Here is a 25986-nt window from a genome sequence, read left to right as displayed (position 1 = left end):
TTCCTCTTTTCCTTCTCCCTGTCAGCTCCATATTCAACATCCTTTGTTCAGTATATCCTTTATCCCTCCTCTGCAGGTCTACAAACCATCTCAGCTTTGACTCTCTAACTTTGTCTCCAAATCTTCAAAACCAAAGCTGTCTCTCTGATGTATCTATTTCAAACTTGTCCATCCTGATCACTCCCAGTGAAAGTCTGAGCATCTTCAGCTCTGCTTCCTTTGTTTTTAATGCCACTGTCTCCAAACTTCTATATAAAGTGCTTTTATACTCTATGTTGTAAACTCCATTTACTCTGTAACTGAGTATCAGTAAAATTATGAAAACATCACAGAGGCAGCTCAGCTCTTTTTAAGGTCTTAACTTATATCCACTGAAAGTGTGGGAATTATTTTCTCTGACATGGATTATCACTAATCTCAGACTAAATACTTTTCCCAGTTGAAGTTTAATTGAAAGTTTTCATTTAGTCTAAGACTATGTTTGATCCATGACTGGGGAAAAGGCTAAGTGCTACTTATTTCACTGCTAAATCTGTTCTAATGCCATCTAAAGAATAGGGACTGTTTACTACTAACATGTTCTTATTCCTGACTTTCCTAGAGTAGCTTTGCATGATTCACAGTTCAGAATAATCCTTACATTACATAATTTTCTCTGGGATTGATAACGTATTCTGATTCATAACATAATAATAATAAAAAAGTAAAACAGAAAAACCATCTTAAGTGTTGTCAAGAGCATGTCAAAGCAACAGGAGGCAATAGAACTCTAACTGTGAAGAAAGGTTGACCAGTCCAGTCCACATACAATAACACATTCTGACATGAAAAGAGGAGATAAAAGCCCTTTTTTTAGACTATTTTTAGGGGCACATTTGTGGTGAAGAAAGTGGAGAGAGAGAGGGAAGGCACAAACCGTGGTCATGTGGCATACCTGCTCACCCACTGAGCTAAACTAGCATCCCAAAGGTGCACACTTTTGATGCTGACTTTGTTCGTGTCTAAATGCAGAAACTGAGTCTTTTAAAATCTTTACTGTGGCAGGAGTTTGTGAAAAGCTCAGTTTTCAGTGTCCAAAATGCTGTTGACGTGTCAGCAAAAGTCCACAGCACCCAGAAAAAGTGCCAAAATACGTGTGTACGAGTACAAACAAGCCACTATAGCCCCTCCCCCTTTATGCCAACTTTATTCTTATTGGCTGCTCCTCGCAAACAATATGTGGGTGGGGTTTCTGTGCTCATAGCCAAAGCTGTGTGCCTTAAATGACCATAATAGAGATATCTCATCTCTATGACATCACAGAGAGCCAAGATTGGAAAAAAAAATGTGTGAAACTGAATGTTTAGAGCAGTGTGCAGTCTGAGCTTTTGTCTCACAGGGATTACGTCTACATTCTTTGACCTTATTATTTTAAACCTTAGCCATGTTTAATATGAAAAGCCACCCCAGTTACAGGTAATATGAGACAATCAAAATGGAAAAAGCACAGTGGGTCTAATTTAAGTGTAGATAAATGGCATGGAGTTCCCCAAGACTCCATTTTGGAGCCTCTTCTTTTTAATGTCTACATAATCCAGTAGCCTAGAGCACTAGCTGGCACATTTCAGCATAAATAATAGAAGTTTAATAAATCTTTGAAGTGAAGCAGAGCAGCTTTATTTATGCAGTGGCTGCAGCTCTCGGTGTGCTGCTCATCAAGATTTATTGCTCTTATAACTGGAGCTTTATGGAATATGGAGCATTTAGTTTTCATCTCTTTGTGACTCCAAGGCATGCATGTTTGATATGCTCTCCGCTTTCCAGGACAAACTCCTGGAGGAAATGTGGAAGCAACAGGACAGTCTGGAGGGTCCCACGTCTGCCGCACCAACAGCAGAGATGTCCACCTCGCCCGAGGCCGGTGGTGGCGACGGCGGATCAGAGGACAATTCAAAGGACAGCAATCCCCTGTTGGAGCGGCTCAGAGTGCTTGAGGTAATAAAGTGGATTGCACGGTCCAGTTCTTAGGCTTCGTCCACAACTTTTCACTTTCACCATTCTGAAATGTCAGACTGAGAAATATATTTAATTAAAAGTATTACATTTGATGGTTAGAAATAAACAGGTGGCATTGGATGAACATAACTCTGACTGCTGTATCTTTATGTAGGAAGGGTTATTGAGTAGGTGTTGATGGTTGCAAAATTATGTGTTTGTAGGCCACCCCTAATGCTTTCACCGTGACCGGTTAAGAATATAAACTATGTGTTAGTTTTTCCCACTCTCAAAAACAGTGAGGTCAACAGCAGGTCAGCAGATTGTGCTGTTATAGCTTCAAGATGCCATTCACAAGGTGTCAGACAACATTATGTGGTGATGAAATGTAAAAGTGTTAGCCGAAGCCAAGGGTGCTTTACATTATTAAAGAAATCAGAAGAAAAACTCAAATCTCCCAGAAGCAGGGAGCAATAAACACATAGTTTTTAAATGTCTACGTTATTCAAGTCAGCCTCTTAACACAGAGTTCCTGCACAATTATTAAAAGAAAACGAAAGCAATGCTTCTTAAGACCTTCTTACGCCATAAGAACCCAGATCCATTTCTCCTTTAAATTATATAGAACATAAAACAGAGCAACCATGAGATTCACATGACACTGAAGTTAATTTCTTTGGATTTTTGACTTCTGGGCAGAAAACACAAGTAACGTGAAAAAGTCACTTGAATTTAGGATTTTCAGTAATTGTCAACAGGGTTTCTGTCATACCCAGCAGCTGCTGGCCCTAAAATTAGCATTGGTTCATCTTATTTTCCTGTTTTAGGAAAGCAGTTTGATACTGGCGCTACATTTTTTTATTTTGGTAGGTAAGTCACATTTATATATGTGCTATATATATTCAGCTGGAGCTGAAGAAGTTAAATTTGATGGGTGGTGCATAGTTAATTGAAAACAATTAAAACTAGGTCTTGTAAACCGTTTGGGTGGGTCATTATGTGGGACACCACAGAGCCTGTGGACAATAATGGAAACAGTTCAGTTTCTCTGTGATTGTTGAAGGTTTTTAAGTCCTTGTATGAGCACTGCTGATAAATAAAGTTAAAGACAAAAGTGGCATTGTTGGTTTTCTTGTGTTATAAATAATAGTTTTGTTGATCTTTAGAAAATCCATAGTTTTACCAATAGCAGTTTTCACAGATAAAAACAAGATGAAACTATCATTAAATATAAAAATATTTAATGAAAGAGTGAAAAGAACCAATACTGTTTTAACTTTAGATATTTAGCTCACATCAGTCCACTGAGGTTCAATAATTCATCAATTTTATAAAATTAAACAAGCTTTTGTGTAAAGCCTACGATACTTTCTCTTTATGCTGGAGGTGAGAAATAAATATGAGAAAACAAGTAGAAATAATCAAAAAACAAGTGTTGGGACCTACAACGCTACAGTCACACTGGCATAATAGTGGTTGGAAATTGAAGCACAACCAGAATTACCAAAGCTGCGATCTCATTGCCTCTGAAATGGCTGCTTTGAAGACAAGATCAGTATTGCAACCAGTCACAGTCAGCCGCCATCTTCACAGTGACTGTGGTGAGTCCGAATGGCAATAAGATGCGTTCGTTCTGTCAGGCTGGCAATTACATGCAATTTGTTTGTGATAATAAATTATTAACTGTGGAAATTTTGTCAGCATCACTTATCTGTTTTCATCTTTTGCAAATTTGTTGTCCAATCACATCCAAAGAAATTACCATTAAACATAAAATCACTACTTACAGCCAGAACCACAGATTCTTCCAGATAGTGACAGATTTGCTGCAGGGTGGGAGCCCAGCAAACTTGCTATCACCTTGTAATAGAACGATGAGTTTGAGTGTGCTGAACTATCAACCATCTAGTTTTCCTAGTCGTAGGGTGGTTGCCATCCTATTTTTACTCTAGTGCGACTGGGTTATTGTGTAATAGTAGAACTATTTTAGTAGTATAGCACCCCCTAGTGTTACAGACCATGTAATTACACCCTAAAATAAATTTATTTGATACAGATTTACTAATATACAGAAATTATAGTCAGTAGGAATATTTTTTAACCTATTTAAAACCTATTTAAAAATTTTCCTTTCATTTCAAAATTTAAGACTTTTTAATCACCCATGGGAACACTACATCAACTAGGTTACACGTTACCTGTTTAGATTTAGATTTAGGGTCACATTTTTGTATGGCATTTTCAGTTATTTCGCATATTCAGAAGGAAATCCTGTTGTCCAATGGCATGTACGAGACTTGAAATTAACAAATAAATCTTCTAGTTTCTGAAACTATGCTTTTTTAACATGTGGACAATGTGCAGGTATAACCCTACCCCTACATGGTTTGCCAGTAACCTGGTGGATGCTAAGGGGTTAAATTGAATTGCTTGCAAATGATAATTAACAGCCATTATATGTTGCTCAGAGCATCCAAGTCTGTATGGTGCTTTCATTTTTTTTTTTTTTAAACAGTGAGCAAAGCAGAAGAAAAACAAGCACACACATCGTGTTTTGTCCATCTTTGAATAGGACAACAAAAGAGGCTCTATTATGTTGAAGCGCAGTCCTAAGGGCACAGAAACTGCAGAAGACAAAGGAGTTATTCATATCCAGGAGGTGATAATTAAAAGGCTGACAGGGTAGTTAACATTTGGAGTCAGTGTTCCAGTGAATGTACAGTATGCCCCCCCCGTTACATCTTCCCTGCTGAAAAGGTAATAGGACTCGCCATCTGCTGAGATGTCGGGCAGCCATTATTGATGGAGCTTCTATCCACTGAAAAGCCTCACAGAAAAAAAACAGAGAAAAAAAGAGTGAATTCACTCGGCTCTGCTTGTGTTGTTCTGTTGGCTGTTCAACACAGTCTCACAGCAGTCCATGAAATACTCATGAAATTTAATCTGCTGCTGCTTCAGGGATACAAATTCTTCTTTTTAATGGGGTTACTGATCATACATTTCTTTCTTTTTTTAAAATTTAAACGAAGACAGTTTTCAAAGTTAAGAGTATGAGTATCCTCCAAACTGAATATGAGGAAAAATAAGGGAAAGGAAAATAAAAAGCTTTTTTTTCATGTTGTACTATCTGTGATGCTTTCAGACAGAAGGACATGTCCTACAGTTGAGTTCTCAGCCTTGAATCTTTTAATGCGAGGCTAAGGTCACACACCTCAAGGTAGTAATAGAGGTCTAACAACACTAGCAAGGGCTAGGCACCAAGGTATGGTCTAAAAAAACCCAGAACTCCAATAAAACTCCAAAAAGAAAAAAAAATCCCCACAAGAACTACAAAAATATAACAGAGATTAGGCATAAATCTAAATAAAAAATGGAAATCTTTGCATTGAAACCATTTGGAAACACTGAAAAGACTGTAATGCTTAATGTAAATGGGTTGGCTTAATTTTTCAAGTCCAGAGGTTACCCTTTGGCAAAAACATGTAGTGACTCAGCAGAGCGCCATGTAAAAAGACTCAAATTAGCTCTCATCATTAAAGAATGATTTCATTTATTAGGGCAAAAAAGTAACCCAACCTCCTTGTTAAATTATTAATTAACACATTTTTTTTAAACCTGTTGTATCAAGAAATGACTTAAATAGAAGCTGTCTGACAAACTGAAGTAGGCAAAAAGATCTGAAAAAGCAACACATCTATCAGTATGGAAAGGGTTATAAAACCATTTCTTAGTCGTTGGATTCCGTTGCACCACGGTGAGAGCCATTATCTACAAATGAAGAAAACTTGGACTGGTGGTGAACTTTCACAGGAGTGGCCACAGGAGTGACCGGCTGACCAAAATTATTCCAAGACCACATCAACGAGTCAGGAGGTCAAGGTCAGAAAAGAACCCAGAACAACATTAAAGAACCGTAGGTTTATCATGTCTCAGTTAAGGTCAGAGTTCATGATTCAACAATAAGAAAGAGACTCTGCAAAAATGGAATCCATGGGAGAGTTCAAGACAAAAATCACTGCTGACCATAAAGAACACAAAGGCTCATCTCACATTTGGGAAAAACCATCCTGATGATCCCAAAGACTTTCAGAAAATATTCTGTGGACTGACAAGAAAAAGCTGAACTTTTTGGAAGGTTTGAGTCCCATTACATCTGGATTTAAAAGAACATCATACCAGCAGTCAGACATGGTGGAGGTAGTGTAATGGTCTGCGGCTGCTTTGCTGCTTCAGGATGACTTGCCGTAATTGATGGAACCATGAATTCTGCTTTTTACTGAATTCATGGTTCTCCTGAAGGAGAACGTCCAGCCATAAATTCCTGCCTTGAAGCTCAACTGCTCTTAGCCTATGAGGCAGGACAATCATCTGAAACAAAACAGGAAGTCTGCCTGAAACCAAAATTAAATTCAGAAACCAAAATTAAGGCTTTGAGTGGCCGAGTCAAACCCTGGAGGTAAATAAGAATTGAGCTTGAAAAACCTCAGATGTAGGTCGAGGCTGAAATAAAACAATTCTGCAAAGAAGATCAGGCAAAAAATTCCTCCACAGTGATGTGAAAGACTTGTTGCCAGTTATCTCAAATGCTTGATTACAGTTTTTGCTCCCAAGGGTGCCGCAACCAGCTAATAGAGGCCAACAAGGGGGGCGATTACTTTTTCACACAGTTTGGATAATTTATTTCCTTTAACAAATAAAACTGCTTTCTTTATTAACTCAAGTAATCTTTGCATGGCATAAACATTTGTTTGGTGATCTGAAACATGTAAGTGTGACAAATATGCAAAAGAATAAGAAGCCAGGATGGTGGCAGATACTTTTTCATAGCACTGTACAGTATGTGTGTCTAATTTTGCATCCAGCATGAGTTTAGTGATTTCCGGCATCAGTCCATGCAGGATTTGCAGTGATATTTTAGTGAAAGTTAATTTTCCTTGGTAATAACCTGGTCAAAGCCTGTATAACGAGTTTGTCATTAACGATGGTCTTTTAGAATAAAGTAACACCTTAAATTGCATCAATTTTCCTGCCTACTCTGATGACCCTAAATGGATGATTCGGAGTGTGTTTTTGTGGCTTTCACGCTGTTGCTTCTTCATGGTGGCTGCCTTTATTTTATCCACATTGTAATTAAACTTTAATGTCAAACTGAAGAGTGAGAGAGAGATGCACATTAGAGAGTTTTCAATTTAGGTTCAAACTACTTTCCAGTCATTATGGCACACTTGGGCACCTTCCACATAGTCCACCACAGAAAATAAAATATTTGCTTTGAAAACCTCCAAAAAGTGAGAATATAAATAATAAAAACAGAGTGAACCGACTTTCTTCTAACTGAGGGGAACTGCTGAACTGCTCAGCTCCTCCACCAAATCTGAGTTTTCAGTGAAAGTTGACAGTTAAGTCTGAAACACTGATTGATGTGATGGTTTCTGCAGATCGAACAAGTTAACGGTGCACAAACAAGGACGAGGGAGCCCGACTGTAAGCGTGCTGCCAAACATTTACAGCTTTGCAAGTGATTTATCTGTACATGCAGGATCACTTTGTGGGGGTTTAATATGTTTCGCAGATGCAAAAACAATTTATTTCAAGCCAGATTGATTGACACCTATAAACTTTTTTTTTTTTACTTGCAATCTACCGAATGACACATTAATCCATCAGGCTCATTTGTAAAGATGGTGTAATGCAACTGCAAGAGCAAGTGTGAACTCATAACATAACAGGCTGAAAGACTCAAAGTTCAGTACCAGAACTTGGACACGCACAAACGCACAGCTTGTATTTGCAAACACTATAAGATATGCATAGGACTGTATGTACTGCGATACCAGCAGATATACTTCATGCAAGTATCAGTATAATGACAATTCAGTCCAGTTCAGTTCATTTATATAGTGCCAAATCACAATAACAGTTGGGAGCAAACCCCAACAATCAAATGACCCTCTATGAGCAAGCACTTGGCGACAGTGGAAAGGAAAAACTCCCTTTTAACAGGAAGAAAGCTCTGGATGAACCAGGCTCAGGGAGGGGCGGCCAACTGCTGTGACCAGTTAGGAGCGAGAGGAGGAAGACAGGACAAAGACACACACTGACACAGCCAAGCTGCACAAGACAAAGCAGCCAATGCCAGATAGATGCTAAGTTAGAGCTGGCTAGCTAGGCTTCATTGACAGTATGAAAGATGCCACTCAGTGGTTATGAAGCTTCAAGCTGAGTGTTTTGTCCATCGCCATCTTGTTTTTTAAACCTGGTGTGACCAGCAAGTCTGACGAGTGGACTTCATTTCTAAGTTGACATTAGCCGGCGTGGCTCCCTGTAGATGCTTTAACCCAGGGGTCTCGAACTCCAGGCCTCGAGGGCCGGTGTCCTGCAGATTTTAGATCTCACCCTGGGTCAACACACCTGAATCAAATGATTAGTTCATTACCAGGCCTCTGGAGAACTTCAAGACATGTTGAGGAGGTAATTTAGCCATTTAAATCAGCTGTGTTGGATCAAGGACACATCTAAAGCCTGCAGGACACCGGCCCTCGAGGCCTGGAGTTTGAGACCCCTGCTTTAACCAAACGGGGAATTTAGGCACTTGGAGCAGAAAGTCACAGGTCCCTCTAACCTGTGTGTGAAGGACTGAGGTCAATGTGACCTCAGTCCTCTTCCAAAAGAGTCGGGGGATGTCTTATTTATTAAGTTAGTCAGTTTAGACTTCAATAGAAAATAAGGGTTTAAAACATGACAACGCTATCTAACCCACATTTAAATCTCCAAAGTTCCCATTTTAAGAGTCAAGTAAACCGTTCCCTCACGCCTGAAGCCAGTAATCAGCATCATTTCAGCCGCTGAAATACTGTGTTGTTTACCTCTGCCTGCCGCACAGGAATAGAGGTGGTGTTGATCTGTGTGGGGCGAGTTCTTCTTTGAACTCTGTTCATTCCTGTGATCAGCCATTTCTGTGATCTTCTGTGAACTTGTTGTTCAGAGGAGTTGCCCACAGCACTAAGTGAAAACAAGCCAGCTCAGGTGGCCTGGCCTTTCAGATTTACGAGAATAATCACTTGTGTAGAAAGTCGCCTGCTGAGTTCCCAGAATGGTGTCGGGCCTGAACCTCTGTCAGTAATTGAATTATAGCTGAGGTACCTCAGGTCAGCCTCGCAGACACAGTGAGGGTCTGCAGGATTGAGTTGGGATGCCTAAAATTTAAAGCATCATTCATTTAGGACCATCTCTCTCCAGTGAAACCAACAAATCCCAGTGCTTCAGGGAGAGTACTGTCTAGATAGACAGCTCACCTCCATCCAGAGAAAACAGCATCAAGACCTTTAACGTTTCTCATAGTTCTGTAATTAATCACATTTTCTATCCTACATATTTTTGTTTATTTATATGAGTGCGTTCAGAAATTATTAATGCAGTTTGCATGCGTGCGTTTTGTGTCTGCAGGCGGAAAACTCGGCTCTGTCGATGGAAAACGACAACCAGAGGAAGCAGTATGAACGCTGTTTGGATGAGGTGAGTGCTCCCACACTGCAGAAGATATGCAGCATGTGTTTACAATGAAATCACACTTTTATTTTTCATGAATAATTAAGGCTCATAAGGCTTATAATTAAGGCTTATATTTGCACTGATTTGTACCACCAAAAATGGTCATTCTCCAGTAAATGGCATTTTTAGGGTCTGAAAAATTAAGCTGGTATACAGTACCAACCTACAGTGAGTCAATCCTCATAAAACCCTAAAAAGACTGCACATAAAAAACAGAAGTTACACCGTTACACGTTTAGCTCAGAGAGATCTAATGCTGGCTAGCTTGATTAGCAGGCTGCATCCATAGATTGTACTGGTGCAATGCACAGACACAGTCATAAAAGACATAATGAAACTCATCGGTAATTCTTATCAGGTCTAAAAATGAAATAAAAACAACCTGAGATGAATAAAAGCACATGACATATGACACAGGGTCATTTATTGAACAGTAATCAAGCCAAAATGCAGAAGTAGGTGTATGGTAGCAGAAAGCTGAGGACGACAGACATCAGCAGTGATGCCCATCAGTTCTGCAAAGGGTTATAAGGTTCTTTCCAAACAATTTGAAGTCCATCATTCTCCAGTGAGAAGGATTGTTCATGAGTGGAAAACATCAGGACAGCTGCCAATCGTCCTAGGAGTGAACATTCCAACTAATTTATCACCAAGGTCGGAACAATGTAACGCTCAGAGAAACTGCAAAAAACCCAAGACATCAATCTCAGACTCTACAGGTGTCATTTAGATATATGTAAATTTTAAAGGGGGGATGTTCTCCCATAGACTTCTATGGGTTTGGACATCCTTTTGCAACAACAGGTGCTGCCTCCCTCGGTGGCCGTTAAAAGGAAAGCAAGTGTAGAAACACCTCCTTGTGATTGCCCTGCAGTCACCTGCAGGTCAATCAGCTTATCTGCAAGCACTGCCTGACTATCCAGTGTTTGCAGACAAGTCAGCGTCTTGCAACCAATTTCACCTAGCAATGCCCAGCAACCACTCTCCAACCAATCAGGGGATACCATTTTACTGAACAGGTGTGTGTGACCGAGGCCTGAGTTTGTCCTAATGCTGTGGATGCCCCGTATATACTCTGGATGCAGCTCACTGTGGTAATTTACATGTTGTTTTCACATCAACAACCTTTCCAATTCCAACCATCCAAAAGGTAAATGAATGTAGAGAGGATTATTTCTTGGAGTGTAGGATGAATTCCCCCCCCCCCCCCCCCCCCCCCCGAAAACCCCTAAAATGTCCACACAGTGCTGTCTACTTCTCAGGACTCCGACAGTCTTGTGATTGTAGCTACAGCAGGAGACGCACAAACACACTTAGTTTATTATGAGCACTGGTGGAGTCTACAGAGGGATGCCCAGATCTTTAATTGAAGTAGACAGACAGCAGAGCTCCTGGCGATATGGAGGAGCGAGTCTCGGCGTTCAGGAGCACGGACTCTCACCTCTAACACGAGGCTGTCTAACTGCACTCCTTCCCTCTGACAGCACTTTGAAAGTCTCTCCATCTTTTCCTGCATCTCTCTCCAGCCACCACGACAGTGCCACTTTAGTTTTTTAGCAGCCTTCGCTAATGGGCTTGGTACCATGGAGATTGCTGCCCATGAGAATCTGGCTGAGGACAGATATTTCAGAGTTTCTGCTGTGGGATTAATTTCTCTGCTGCCGCCACCGCTTCTGCTGCTTTTCAGTCTCATTATGCAGATGATTTTTTTTTTTTTTTGGGGGGGGGGGAGGGAGGGAGGCGGGGGCATTGAGATGGTTTCCTGTCATCATCTGAATGAGCTGAGGCGAGGCGTTTTGATAGAAAGATGAAAGAGGTGGAGGGAAATAATTTTGTGGCACACATACAAAAAAAATCAAAACATAGTTATTATTCCAGTGCCAAGATATAATGTATGCCTCCACTTCAGAAATCAAAATAAGCAGGAAAGAAAGCGTTTCAGAGTAGTCTTCTTCTTCTTTTTTAAAAAATCAATCCACAAAACTGAGCTGAACTTTTTCTTCTTCCTGCAGAAATTCACACAGAATACAGAATGAAAAAGTTAGGACATCAACATTAACCATGCGTATGTTTTCTGTGGTCAGACTTGCAGTAACCGCAGGCAACAGTTGTGTGGTTTCAACGAGCTCGACTCTGATGCAACGCCATGTCAGTTTGTCCTCACGGCACCGTCCACGCCTCTAAATCCTCATTTTTAAACTTTATTCTCGGTCGTTTTACAATCTCTTTGCATCTCAAAGTCACAAAGTTCAGCTCTTAAAATAATGACCAAACTTTTTTAAACACATTGTTCCTTCTCGTCTCTTTCAGGTGGCTAATCAGGTGGTCCAGGCTCTTCTCACGCAAAAGGTTTGTACCAAAGCATCGTTAAACCAGCCGGTTCTCATTATCACTTAGAAAGATGATGACCGTCATAATGAGGGCTACCTAACATGAAGAAAGAGTTACAGCATATGTCTCAGTGTCTGGAAATCACTGATGTTTAAAGGCATTTTCAAACATGAAGTTTAGACAGTTTTCCATAGCTCGCGGTTTTTAAAGACAAACCTCACAGTGGTTTCATCCAGTGCCTACTATTCCTTTCCTTAAACTCATTTACTGTGAAGAAAGGGCATGCAAGTCAATGTTATTTACTTCTACAGTAGAGCTGACTAAAATATATTTACTGTTGTAACCAGACTCTTTTTTTGTCAAAACAACCACTATGTTAGTACATTGCAGCCATGTCTCCAAATGTAGGCTTATAGAGTCCTTTTTGTAATTTCCCTTATAGTAAACCCACATGATATAACCGAAAAGAGGGCTACTACTGCAAGCACTGCTTATGTTGATATGATATGACTACAATTATTTCACCAGTGTGATAGAAACATAAAGGATCAGATTCTCAGACATTCTGAGTTCAAGCCTCGTCTTTGACCATAAACTTTTTCCAGAGCATGTCTTCATTTAATTTTTCCTTTTAGTCTGGTACTGGGCTTCATCTATGTCTGGGAAACCTGCTGAAAGATGTTGTCATGTTGGTTTTTCCTTTAATTTGTCATATGTTTGTATATGATGGGTGGTTGGCCACACATATTATCAGAGGATGTGACCTTTGGCTGTAGGAAATGTTTGAAACAGAAGCATTTTTCAATATTTTCTGACATTTCGTAAGCAAAACAAATTAACTGTGAAAATAATTGGCAGATTAATGGATGATGAAAAATAATAATTAGCTAAGGTCCTAATCCTTCAGTGTAGTTTTCACAAAGAGTTTCTTCATAATAAGACAATACAATAACTATTCTAACACTTAGGTTACACAAAGTGCTTCACATTTAGGATAAAATCCACAAATCAAATTGATTTGTCTCGCATCATTGAAAGGATGAGATTTAACCTAAAAACTTCACAAATGCTTTGCTTCCAAATTTCTAGTTTTTACTTCTACTCCTAAACCAGCACTAAGGTCTTTTGGTTTTTTTCTGGGTGGTGACACCAGTCATTCAGGAGAAGGTTGGCTCATGACCCTTGTGGCAACTATGAAATCACCTCTAATGCATAAGTTAGCCATGTCAACAGCTTTGACACAGCAGTACTAACAATCCAACCATGTTGTTCCACGAGAGCTTTACCGTATTTTTTGGACTATAAGGCGCACTTAAAATCCTTTATGAATTCTGGTTGTGCTTACTGACCTTGAAACGATTTTATGTGGTACATGGCGCTCAAAAAATTTTTTTAATACCACTTTGGTAAGCTACGAAGCCGCACCGCTTGATGGGTTGTCGGAGCATTACGGCTACCGTAGTAATCCGGGTCCAAACTCCGCTTCAGGTCCCAAAGTCAAATGAACACTGCGGCATCACTGAGAGTTAAAAACGATTTAAATTCTTCCATCTTTAATAAAATGATCAGCATTGCTGCTCTACCAGGTGTAACAATTAAGTTTAACATCCAGGCATCCATGAAAACAGAATTTATTAAATTTAAGTTAGAAGTTAGCAGGAAGTTAGCTCGCTAGTTTCAACCTAAATATGATATAGCAAAAATTCAAACGTACAGCTCTGCTATCACTTCCAACATAAATGAAGACAGGAAACTAAACAGCAGTGACGTTTGTAGTGTTACTGAAGTTAGGCTAGCTGGTATATAATGATGTGCTACGTGATCGCTAGCGACACAGCTATGTGTTTATGTTTGCATAACATAAACACAGTGAAGCTGTAGGATGAACGCTAACTTTTTTCCACTCGATAAAAGTTAACGGGGGCAGTGTTGCCAACTCCTCAGTAAGGAAAATCGCTATTGGCTGTCCTAAAAGTCGCTAGAAGTCGCTAAATGATGTCATCACCTAATTTGCATAATTGGTCATGCTAATGTAATTGTAACCTACGTTGTTGAAGAGAGAAATAACATCGTGGAAGAGACATAAAGTTAGTAAAAAAAACGTCCTAAATGCATTTAGAATTTATTCAGAACTACAAATTTAATTTCTTTTAGCAATTATTGTTTTTTAATGTCACAATTCCAACCCTGCTCCTTTATCTGGGCTTGGACTGGCAAAAGTGACCCAAAATTGGCACTCTGGGGCAGAGATGGGCAGTAACGCGTTACTTGTAACGCATTACTGTAATCCGATTACTTTTTTCAAGTAACGAGTAATGTAAGGGATTACCATTGCAAAAACGGTAATTAGATTACCGTTACTTTCCTGTAGGAACGCTGCGTTACTGCGTTACTAAAACCGTGAGTTTTTTGCAAGAATGTCTCATGACAGTGACGTAAGCGAGCGCGATGTTCGTGACAACAGCTGTGTGCAGATCAACAATGGATAATATATCGAGTGCGGGAGAGAGTATGAGCGTGCAGCGTTTAAAGCGTGGAAGTACTGACCTTATTTTGAGTTTGATTACATAAAAAGTGAGAAAAACATTAGTGTCCGTTGTGCGTGGGAAGAAAACTTCTTTTTACAGCGAAAACCCCCCCTAAACTTCCAAGCAAGCACCGAGTGCGCTACGACTGTAATGGGAAATTCACAGAGAAACTCGCAGAGTCTTCAACTGACCGCTGCGGCACACCTGCACCAGGGTAAACCTCCGCTTAACCCAGTCCTGCTTTACAGGTGAAAATAGAGCAACTAGTCTTTGACTTTATTTATTTTCTGCTGTGTTTTACTTGCATCTATTTGAAAGAGTGAGTGTAAACACAAAAAAATATTTTATTTTATGTGCTGGAATGTGCAGAAAATAGGTTTAAATGTTAAACAAATTTCTTCCAGTCAGAGAATGTTGCATATAATTTAATTTTTGCTTGATGCATAAAGTTAAAAGATTAAAACTAATAAAACAAGTTTTAAGAAGAGACTTTTCCATTTGATTACGTTTTATATGATGGATTATGCAGAAAAAGTAGAATTGGGCTGAAAGATCTATTGCTTTATCACCTATTCAGGTTGTAAATTGTGTTTTTAAAAAGTAACTAAGTAACTACGTAACTAAGTAACTAATTACTTTTGAAAATAAGTAATCAGTAAAGTAACGGGATTACTTTTTTGGGGAAGTAATCAGTAATTAGTAACTGATTACTTTTTTCAAGTAACTTGACCAACACTGCTCTGGGCGAGTTACTTTGTGTGTGTGTCTGTGTGTGTGTTTATTAGTAGTTTTAAACGTTGTGATCCACAAAACAGCATAACAGTAAAAGAAGAACTGACTGCGTTACAGTCAGTGCGAGAGCAGCAGCTTCGCTCATGCGCGATTCATTTGCAGGTTGGACGCATAGGTGTGAACATCTCCTGCCCTGATAGCAGCTGGGGGAGGACTATCCTCCGCCCATGAGCGCTTTGGCACGGGTGAGGTGCCCACGGCAGCACCCGCTGCTTGTTGAGAGTAAGAGCGATACGCGCTTTCACGTGAAGAAGTCGTCATAAATAAGTCTCCAATAACACTAGAAAAAGTCGCCAGATTTGTCGTTAGTCGCTTTTTAGAAAAAAAGTCACTAAGGGGGTCTGAATACTCCCTAAATATAGCGACAAAGTCGCTAAGTTCTCAACACTGAACGGGAGGGTTCCCGATAGTTAGGGCAAATGCAATGGCAGGATGCTGTAAAAGGACCAAACTTCAGTCAGGAGAACAACTGAGATAATCCATCCATAATACGAGGTTAGTCATTAATATACTGCAACAACACAGGAATAGAGCATCTGCGAGAGAATTCAACATTAAAGAATGAATGATACGGAATTGGAGGAAGCAAGAAGAATGAGTTGAGCAAAGTTTGACTTATCTGACTGTTTTGTTTCGCTTAATGCGCCTTATGTATGAAAACAGACCCGTTCATCGACAGTGCACCTTATAAACCGGTGAGCCTTGTGGTCCAAAAAATACGGTAAATTACAACAGGGCCGTTTCAGAAGCAGTCTTTAGTCTGCACAGGGTTCTTTATTTTGAAAATGTACTCCATTCCTGCTCTGTGCAGCTCCACACAGGCTCCTTAAAAAAACAGACCCAGCACTATTTTAAGTAATGAGAACCTGAGCTCTGTTTCTGGGACCCTGCGGCACTGAAATACTGTCTTGAGTGGACACGATTCGATTGAGCACCCGCAGTGGAGTCAGAAAGAGACGCAGCCACGCCCAGTGTATTCTCAGGGAGGCTGCACGCTGTATGCTCTGTTTATTGTCATCAAATATTCTCATTTCCTCTTTCCCTGGTCTCGTTCCTGCCGAAATCCTGTAAACAACCCTGGCAGAAGTACCCTGTCGTGACCAACAATGCTATAAACAGAAAGTCTGATATTTAAGTAACATATGAAGGGTTTTGCTATAAGTTTCTGTGAAGAATGGTCACAGCGGCTGTGAGAAATTGACTACAGTTTATAGGTATACTTCATGCGTTATCATGGGCGTTTCGCCACCTTAGCCCCCCTCTTAAGTCACACCTCTGTAGGTCCTCCTGTCCAGGTTGCTCATGTTTTCGAGCACCATCATGTGCATCTTTAGCTGAATACACCATCGTTCCCCGTGGCTGCTAAATTAGCATCTGATGCACGTGTACGTCTCTGAAGCGCCGCCGTCAGTCGCCGTCATCTGTCCATTTTTTATTTGTTTCCAGGACCTCAAAGAGGAGTGTGTGAAGCTGCGGACCCGTGTGTTTGACTTGGAGCAACAAAACCGCATACTGAGCGTGCTGTTTCAACAACGTGTCAAAATGTCCACGACTCCCATCTCCCAGGTAGGAGCTCACGGCGCGGCGGATACAAACACAAACTGACAGAGCTAGCATGCTCCAAGGCTGTTTGAATTTTACATGAGCAGCGCTCCACTTCTAAAGGTTACTAACTTTCAGCGAGGACCACAAAGACAGAGAAACCCGCCCTGGATGTGTTCAAATGAACTCGCAGAGAGGTACAGCGGGTTTACAGCTGGATTTATATTCTTCTCTTTCCTAATTAGTGTAGTTTTTGTCACGGCTTTATGCTCGAGTGCACTGTACGTCCTCAAACAAGGATTACCGGCCCTTACCCTTCTCTTCTTTTATGCTAATTATGCCAGACTTTAGCCTAATAGTGAGGCAGACCTCTCACACAGCTGTAGCAGGAAAGTAGTGGTGCAGAAATGGGAGACAGAGGAGAGCATGTTTTTCTAATTGGAAAACTCCTGAGGTTAAAACCTTAGCTCTTTTTTTTTTTCATTTTTTCAGTTATCTGTGATGACAGCTGACTGTTCAGTTTGTTGACCTCCATCGCCAGCTGTACTGTAGAGCTTCAAAGATGCACATAAACTCCTTTCATGTCAAAAATGACTAAAATTTTATTTATTTTGTTCATTTTGTGACCCAGAAAGATTAGTAAGAGTAATTTTAAAACTTAGTAGCGGCCGCCATTGTTGGAAACTGGAGTTTGGCTGGGCCGCGCTATGAATTCTGGGATATGGTAGGCCACGAAGGACACACCCGACCCATCCTTCAAATTCGGGGAAAAGGAGGATGCATTTGTCGGCTGCATTCGGAGGTGTCTACGAATTTGGACAGCCTTCGGCGCATCGCTGTGACGTAATCGGTCTACAATGCGGCCTCAGGAGGATGCAGCCCATGAATTTGGACACGACCATAGCATGACTCTTTTAGCTTGTTAGCTTTTAGCAGTTAGCTTTTATCAGCAGGTTTTCATCTCCTGCACAGCTTTTAAAAAATAACACAATAAGCCAGCAACACATGAACACAGAGGGGTTAAAAGGGCAACTATTGGTCTTACTTTCTTTAGGTAGTCTCCAATTTTACTCCAACTGAATTCTAATATTGCTTTTTGTCATCTGGAGGCGTTAACCAGCGACTTAAGCTAACACATTAGCCTAGATAAGGCGGGGAACACGGGGATCACAGCAATCCCAAAATTGAATTCTGTATCCAAAAAACAAAACTGAAGTTATAGCAGCACAGTAAAGGTCAATAGTTTGGTAATAAATGAAAGTGTTAACCCTGTCAGGAAGCCTTTTGACTAACAACCCCTGCCTCACCCGGCCAATTAAAAATGCCACCTGCATCAGGACAATTGGGTGGGCGACACTGATGTGAACATTTTCTTTTTGCTAATAACAGATTCAAATAATCTGGACATGAAAGCGGGTTAGAAGTCACATTATCAATCACAGATGCCAGTAACAGCCAAGCTCAGGCTAGTTATTTTGTCAGTTTCTTATTAATAATTGAGGTGATCCAGCTAACAGAGACTGTTTGTCCAGAAGGTTTTAAATCATATGGTTTGGCATAAGTCAGGGTTGAGAAATCCAATCTTAATTAAAACAGACTAGAAAGAAGTCATTTATCAGCTTTTGGTACTCATCTTTGGTATTATCTCAGCATCAGAAACATTAAATAATCTTAAATAGTATTTTAAGACTTTTAAGACCTTTTAATGTCTCATTTGTTGCAGTTATATCTTCCAAACAAAAGCATTTACAGATACAGGCCCAGAATCGTGTCAGCTATTGTTTTCATGCTGTCTGAAACCTGAAACAAAGCTTTGTAGGAAGCCTCGTTATTGCACAAGCAAAAATCTTTGGAAAGAAGCTTTGGTTGAGAGAGAATAAGACAAAAGGCAAGACTATGCCGAGACAAACACTGATGAAATTGGAGGCAAGCTGCAAAAGTCAAAAGAAAATTAAAAGCATTTAAAGAAGTTATGGGAACATTAGTAACTGTCTGTCTTCATTTGTTATTTATTGACTAAATTTATTTTTAATTGCTCTTATTCCACCTCTCAGTGAGTGAAGCTTAAACTAACAAACAGCACAAACAGTTTTTTTCTTTCCCAGAAACAGTGACAGGCTTCCCCATACACACTGCAGAGGGCTGAAAGGAAAGTGAGGCTTAAATGAGATCATTTTCAGCATTTAGAAATAAAGCAGCTCATTAGAAACCCGAACAGAGGTGAAGCTGAGTGCAGAACATCCTTTTTTAAACACTTCTTTTCATCTCATGTCAGCTAACATGACAGCAATAATAAAGTTTCTTCATCAAAATATATATTTTTTTTATTTTTTTTGATGTTTATTTTGATTGAAAAGCATCAAAGGTTTAAACAAATGGTACATTTGTGCGATCCAGAGTAATTATCATTATCGAAGTCATCAACCTCAATTCAGAACAGCCGAGGCAAAAATATTTTGCTTTCTAACTGCAGTGGAGATCATAGCCTACATGTTTTCAGCATGACTTCAAAAGTTCAAAAAAGCACATAATGCAAGGTACATAATTATAGATTTATGTGTTACAGATATAAAATTAAACAGAAATAAAATAAAGGTATTAATGCCGAGTTTAAGTTCACTCTGCACAGACCTGTTAATAATTCAGTTTCAAATATCCAATCATTTGTTTTCCTAGTTTGAAGTTCAGAGAGTTGCTGTAATAAAGTTTGAAGCTAATATAAATAAAAAGTTTAAAAGTTTATGTTGCAAAAGAAAATATTTTTCTAAATCAGGATTTTATGAGAATACTCATAAAAATTACAGGAAAAGTTTCCTTCTTGGGATTCATGCAAACACAACGGCAATGACAGTGTTTTTAAAATCGATCTCGTTAGCTTAAATTGTGTAAAAACCACATGCTTCCATACATATTAACTGCAGAGCAGAGTTAAACTGCTATCTCCCCGAAGGTAAGAAATGGATTAGCTGGTGTGGAGGAGGGTTGCAGAGTGGCTTGCAGGTGTGCAGCTGTTGTAGTATTCTGAGTTCGGGTCTGTGGCTTATCGAATCTAGCATTAGGCTCAGTCATGACGCTGAGGGCACGTCATGGAAGCAATGGTCCCCTGTGTAGTTTAATTTTACTTTTCGTGCAGCTGTGTCGGCTCCACAGGTGGCTGTGTTTTTTATTAGATGTGAGTAATTGTGCTGACAGGAGCCACACGTCTACTCTTTCTCAGTGCCAAATAATAATGAGTCTGAGTGCTGTTCTCTGACGGGCTGACTCATCTGCAACTGATCAAAGTCACGGTCGGCTGTGTCACACTTTCCAAACAGTTATATCAAGTTAGATTTAATCACTCAGCATGAATAAAATCTCTAACTAATTAAAATCTCCTAAAGTCTTATTTAATGGCGGTTTGAGTGTTGAGAAACTGAACAGCCAACGATGGCAGATGTTCTGCTAGACGAGTCCAGCTGGTCTGCACAGCAGAGATGTGTTGCAGTGGAAAGAAAGAAAAAATAACAGATTCATGAAGTTTCTCTGCTGTTCTGAGGTCAGCTGATGATTCTCCCATAAATAATTGACTTTATTTTTGATGGACAGGTGCTTCTGTTTGCATTCGGAGCTGACTACTGAATGCAGAGATGGTAGAGCACGGTTTGTTAGCCTTTATTTGAGCCCTGAATTCAAACAGGTTTCAGCTCTGCTGACAGAAACGTGTTATTAGCGTGCGCTGAGGATCTCTCGCTGTCACTGTACCAGCAGGAACGCTCGTGCTCATTGAAGCCAACTACAAACACATGACAAGTGTGCTGCACTGCTGAATAACCGCTCTGCAAATCGCTGTGCAGCGTGCTACTACACCACACACTTTGATTAATTCTGGAAGGCTGCAGCGATGCCATCCTCAGCTTTTTGGGGTATTCCTTCACTTCTTTCAGTTTTGATTTAGCATTCACTGAACAGAAAACTCTCAAAAATGTGTAATTTGTTTGCAGATTTGATGACATATTTGTTGTGTTTTGTGGATTGACACTTTCGGTCAATCCACAAAACACGCACTTAAGATAACAGTAAGACTACTTAATATACTGCATTTTTTGAGCAAGATCCCTCGTCCAATTTGTCTTTAGGGCTTTTACCAGAAGGTTTATTAAAAACACTGAAAGCATCTATTGTGTTTTTTTTTCCTTTTTTACAGAACACATTTCCTTAGATTTGTTTTTGTGTGATGCCACTACATGTCTTTTATAGATTTAGTATCTAGCCATTTTCCTTCATCAGAATTATTTAGTTTCTATTTGCATCTTCATGTTTTTGTTTCTTTTTAACTTAAATTTTATGTCTTTTTTGGCCTTTTCATTTGCATTTAGCCCGTAAGCTTTCTGCTTTCACCTGCTTTTCAAAGCACTTTATTATTATTTGAACTGATACCGCTTTTCCAGTGCACACAAAACTCATTCCTGTGGAAAAATGTGCACATGGACATGAATTTTTCTGTGTTTTCCAGACTTTAAACCTGATTTCCACCAGCAAGAAAAATATTTGCACCCAAAATTCGGATTTTAAGTAATCTTATTACATACCAATCACATTTTCTTTAATGATTCATTTTTTGAATTAACAAAACTTTGATTTTATATAATTCAGATGCATTTTACTCAGAATTATTGCTTCATTGCATCACACTGTTTGGATTCCTCCATCAGCTGATGCGGGGCTCATCCTAACGAGCGTGGGTGTGGTGAATGGATGTGGATAATTAACGGATCCTGACCATGCTGACCTCTTACTGCACATGCAGCTCAACACTTTCTTAAACATCTGCACAACATCTGTATTCATTATACTTCTCATTAATTTAGTGGCTCCATAGTGTAAACGTTGCTGGTTCAATACCAGCAGGAGACACAAATCCCCTACAGCGTTATGTCAGAAAGGGTGTCTGTTGTACAAATCTGCCAAATCATACATGTGGAGCTACCTGCTGTGGTGATCTTGTATTTATTTCATTAAGCTAACTTGTTTTTGATGTTTTGGCTGCTGGAAAGCAGTTAATTTTCCCACCTTTGGGATAAATAAAGTCTTTCTTTTTATATCCAATAGCGACAGGAGATAGGAAGGTGGGGGGAGAGAGTGGAGATGACAAACAGCAAACGGCCTCGAGGGGGAAACAAACCCAGCTGTGTTTTTCTGTTAGCTGTGTCTCTCAGTCATAGTCTCAGGCTGAGCAGCATTAGGGGTCTGTCCTGAGACCCTGACCAGAGGCATGCCCTGACTGGTATTTGGACCCTCAATCTGCAGTATTACAAACTTTAACACCTGGAAATACGAGCAGATCCCAGCCCAAGAAGCCTTAAACCGCCAGGCCTCTGGAAATCACACATATTGTGCCTGGGTGTGAGAGACGGTCTTCTTTCATTTTTTCCCCAAGTCTCAAAATTATTCTGCATCATTATGTGAAATTAGATAAACCATTTACAGGAAATTTGCACATTTCACAGAATTGATTTGTTGCTCCTTTGTTATATTAAACATTCTAGGAAAGTCTTTTGGTTACTGAAGCCAGATAAAAGAACAAAATTAGGCCAAAACACAAGCCCAAGTACACAGATGGAGCAAGGTTAAAGCAAGTTACTCACGAACCAAACTCAGTGACCCAGTAAGGGTCAGGGTTATAAAAGTCTTCTATACTTAGAACATCCAAACTTCACAAACTTTGTGTGAGACTTTATTTGGCTAAAGCAAATCCTAACTGTACCCTCAGAGAGGTCGCTGATGACCTGGTCGATGTTGAGGTTAAAGGGGTGAAATCTGAGTGTGTGGAGCAGAGGTGTGACTGACAGCTACAGCATGCTTTTCTACCTACTGAAATATTGCTTTGGATTGGTCTTGAACAGACTTGTGGAGGAATTTAAGCCAGAGCAAAACTCCTTGAATCCTAATGACGTGAGTCTCTGAGCCTCATGCTGTAGTCGTTACGCAGAAAGCAGGGAGGAAGTTTCAAAAGGTCTTTTTGGATTATCAGAGATCGCAGCATAATTCCTCCCCTCTGACAAACTCTGCGGTCAGGGGACCAGTCTGCTGTCACAGACTGAACTGGTAATTAGCAAAAACATATTTCTTCAATTTCCTTCAAGGAAATTTTACAGGAAGGTCCAACAATTCCCACTCCAGGCTGTTAAGCATGCTGCGAGCTCAGCAGAGTTGGACACGCCGTCCTTCATCTTTAACCTTTTCGTTAAAGGTCAGACTGGCAGAAGAAGCATCTACATCTCTGCAGAGATGCTCAGCTGCTTCTGCTGGAAAGAAGTACTGTACCTACAGACTTTTTCCTCTCATTAAACCCGACTTCTTGTTAATTTGGCTGCTCGTTTTGTGTTTCCGTGTGAAGTTTATTGAGTTGAGTTTGTTTCTCGAGCTTCTCTTATCAGAGGATCGACTGTTTGACCTGCAGTCTGCCTCTCCATCCTCCGCCAAACATTTTCAGCCGAATCTCCACTGATTAAACTCTCTTTCCTCACATTAATCACTCAGTTAAATACTTATTAGATCATTCTCGGTCCAGAAAATAAACTTTACTGTCATCTGTTTGTCAGTGTAGATGTTGAATACCAAACTTTTGTGCTTTAGATGATTTTTTTTGTGGCAGAAAAAAGTTCAGAATATTAATAACCCAACATTGCTGGCAGCATGACAAAAAAAACCTTTTATGTGCCAAATGCCAAGCCTTTGATTCACTAATGCAGCATTCCCAGTAATCCAGGAGGCTACATTAGTAGTGTAAGATAATTATCTCACACCGCCCGAAGCTTGAATATTAACCGCAGTTGTTATATTTGTCTCCAGTAAAGTCACAAACAAAAGTTTTGAGAACAAGACTTGCATTTTAAATGATTGATTCAAACTTTGTGTCTGTCGTCATCTGGAGAAAAGTTACTGATGAGACCTCCCACTGTGCAGCTAAGCAACAAACTATTTTTTGTACTTCTGACTTACTGAAGAATTCACTGAAGGTGGAGAGTTTGCATCTCAGTCGTGGTAAAGAAAATGCTTACTTAAAATCATAAAGACAGATACAGAGTAGATGCTTTCCATCCATTTTCTACTGCTTATCCAAGCTTTTCCCCACTCACCTTCTCCAGCTCTATGACGAGAAACCAAACCAGCTCAGAGACATAACCTCTTCCTTGTGTTGTTGCTCTGCCCCAGGCTCTCTTGGTGGAAAACCCCAAAACACCTCACCTGGGAGGTGCTCAGAGTCCTAGTGCTCTTTCTATCTCAACTGACTAATGGAGTAGCAGCTCTACTCTGAGACAACATCCACCTCATTCTGTCTCCCACAGCTCAGGGCCATAGGTCAGGATGGGGTCAAAGATTAACCTGTTAATTGACCTCCATCCTCACCCTCTTCACCACCATAGCCTGGTATCAATCCATCTGAGATTCTTTGTCTCCACTCACGTCCCACTCGTTCAGCTTATGCCCAGTTTCGGGGATTGTCACTTTTCTGCGCCATGTGGAGGTGCCCAAGCTCATCCTGCTCATCCGGTGTGAGCTGGAGGTCGTCACTGGCTGAATTCAAGAGAAACTACACCAGCTGCAAAAAGCTAGAGACAAGACAAAAGACTTACTGACTGACTTATTGCCGGTAACGTGAACCAAGGTGTCGCTACAGGAATCAAAGGGCCCTCAAGTAGGATGGCTCAATAATAATGAGGATAAAGGTTTAGATGGTTTGGAGATATCTCATTTGGAAAGATAGATACTTTATTGATTCCATGGGTGAAAATTCCTGTGTTACAGCAGCATGAAAAAGAGTAAAAAAACTGACCGATTTGATTTGTTTTTTTGTTTTACCGGGAGGAGCTGAACAGGTGGCACGTCTGCACTTGTACACCTTAAAACACCAAACCCCTAAAATCTATACAAAGTAAGACCTCTCCACTCAAATCATGCACGAACTGTTCACAGGCAGTTTAGTTTGTGTCCATCCTTCTTCTGCTACAAGAATGAAAACGTGTCCAGAAAGTGCAGCTTTGCAGTGGCTGCCATCTGTGATTTGATCTGCTACAGCACTGATTATGTGGGTTAAAGTTTTGAAACCCAAAACGCTCTCCAACTCCAGTTTTTCTCTGCAGTGACGCTTTTCTGTAGAAGTGACACTGTTAATTTAGTTCTTGCAGTGCCGTAAGGGTGACATTTACCCAAAATTAGTCTACTGACATATTTATATTTGATATATAAGCTAGTGGGAATGATTTTAAACACCCTCATAGTTCCTAACCATCTCTGTGGTGCACAGTCGGTGGCATCAGACACAAATATTTCATGTTCATTATTATTTTGGGTCCCGTCTTTCTTTGTCATCACCTGTTGTAGTGATGAGCTCGGGCAGCAGAGGACCGGTGTGATTACAGCAACAAAAGATCACGGCCTTCGTACTTCCACAAAGTGGGAGCAAAGAGGCCAAAACCCATTAGCCCCTGCACTCTGATCCAGCTGCAGAGAGTCCTTGAAAAAAAATGAAACGTGTCATTTCATTGTCCCCATAGCGGAGGGACAATCAGCGATGTGGAGAAGGTAATGTGGAGGGCTCTGATATTGGAGACATGACACTCTGGCTGTGTATCAATTTGCCGGGTAACACAGGGGTAATTATGTATGAATTATTGAAATGGAAAATTTGTTTTTGACTGCGAGTTGTGCTTGTTAGGTTCCTTAATCACTACGACAGCACACCTGTTCCCCGTCAGGTTGACTGACTCCGAGTAAGGTAACAGCAACGCCGCTCACAGCTCAGGAGATAACAAGCGAGAGACGAAACAAATCGTTTTTTTCTCTAGCTGTTAGTCTGCTGTGCCTTTTACTGCAGGACCACTAGAGCCAAAGGAGAACAAAGAAGGAGATGCATAAATAAGAAAAACATTTCCATGTTCACGGGTACCTGCTCTGATTTATATTGTCCTTGTTCATACATTTATTTTTAAGATGATCACCCCTGTAGAGATGATTTCAACTGCAGGAACTATCAGGTGGGACTTGTTTCAGGACCCTTATTGAGGGATAAAGATGTCCTGAGAGATCTTTCAAAAGCTCATTGGTGCGGCTGCTTAAACTAAGAGATGACCAATTGTATGAACTCAGCAAGCTACCAGAAGCAAGATGGAAAAAAATGGAAAAGCGATAAAAAAAAGTCTGAAAAGAAACAATGAGGTTATTCAGGCTCTTTTGGGGATTTTTTATGCTGCTGATGAGGTCGCAAGTCCTAGAAAGAGCACAAGGG

At 40.2% G+C, this 25986-nt stretch overlaps 1 protein-coding gene across 5 annotated transcripts in view; it reads left to right on the top strand.

The window, feature by feature from the left end:
• LOC134644062 (nck-associated protein 5-like) overlaps positions 1-25986 on the top strand; it is a 104786-nt gene that overhangs the window by 33613 nt on the left and 45187 nt on the right. For all 5 annotated transcript variants that reach the window (XR_010096453.1, XM_063496735.1, XM_063496737.1 and 2 more), the window contains exons 4-7: positions 1804-1974; positions 9421-9489; positions 11836-11874; positions 16623-16742. Coding sequence is in view for 4 of the 5 variants with exons in the window: in XM_063496735.1 (XP_063352805.1) it covers positions 1804-1974; positions 9421-9489; positions 11836-11874; positions 16623-16742 (399 nt within the window). In the remaining variant the exon portion in view is untranslated. The remainder of the gene's footprint in view (positions 1-1803; positions 1975-9420; positions 9490-11835; positions 11875-16622; positions 16743-25986) is intronic.

This window comes from Pelmatolapia mariae, linkage group LG16_19 (genome assembly GCF_036321145.2).
Source record: "Pelmatolapia mariae isolate MD_Pm_ZW linkage group LG16_19, Pm_UMD_F_2, whole genome shotgun sequence".
Classification (NCBI taxonomy): Eukaryota; Metazoa; Chordata; class Actinopteri; order Cichliformes; family Cichlidae; genus Pelmatolapia; species Pelmatolapia mariae.
This window is presented reverse-complemented; position numbering and strand designations above follow the sequence as displayed.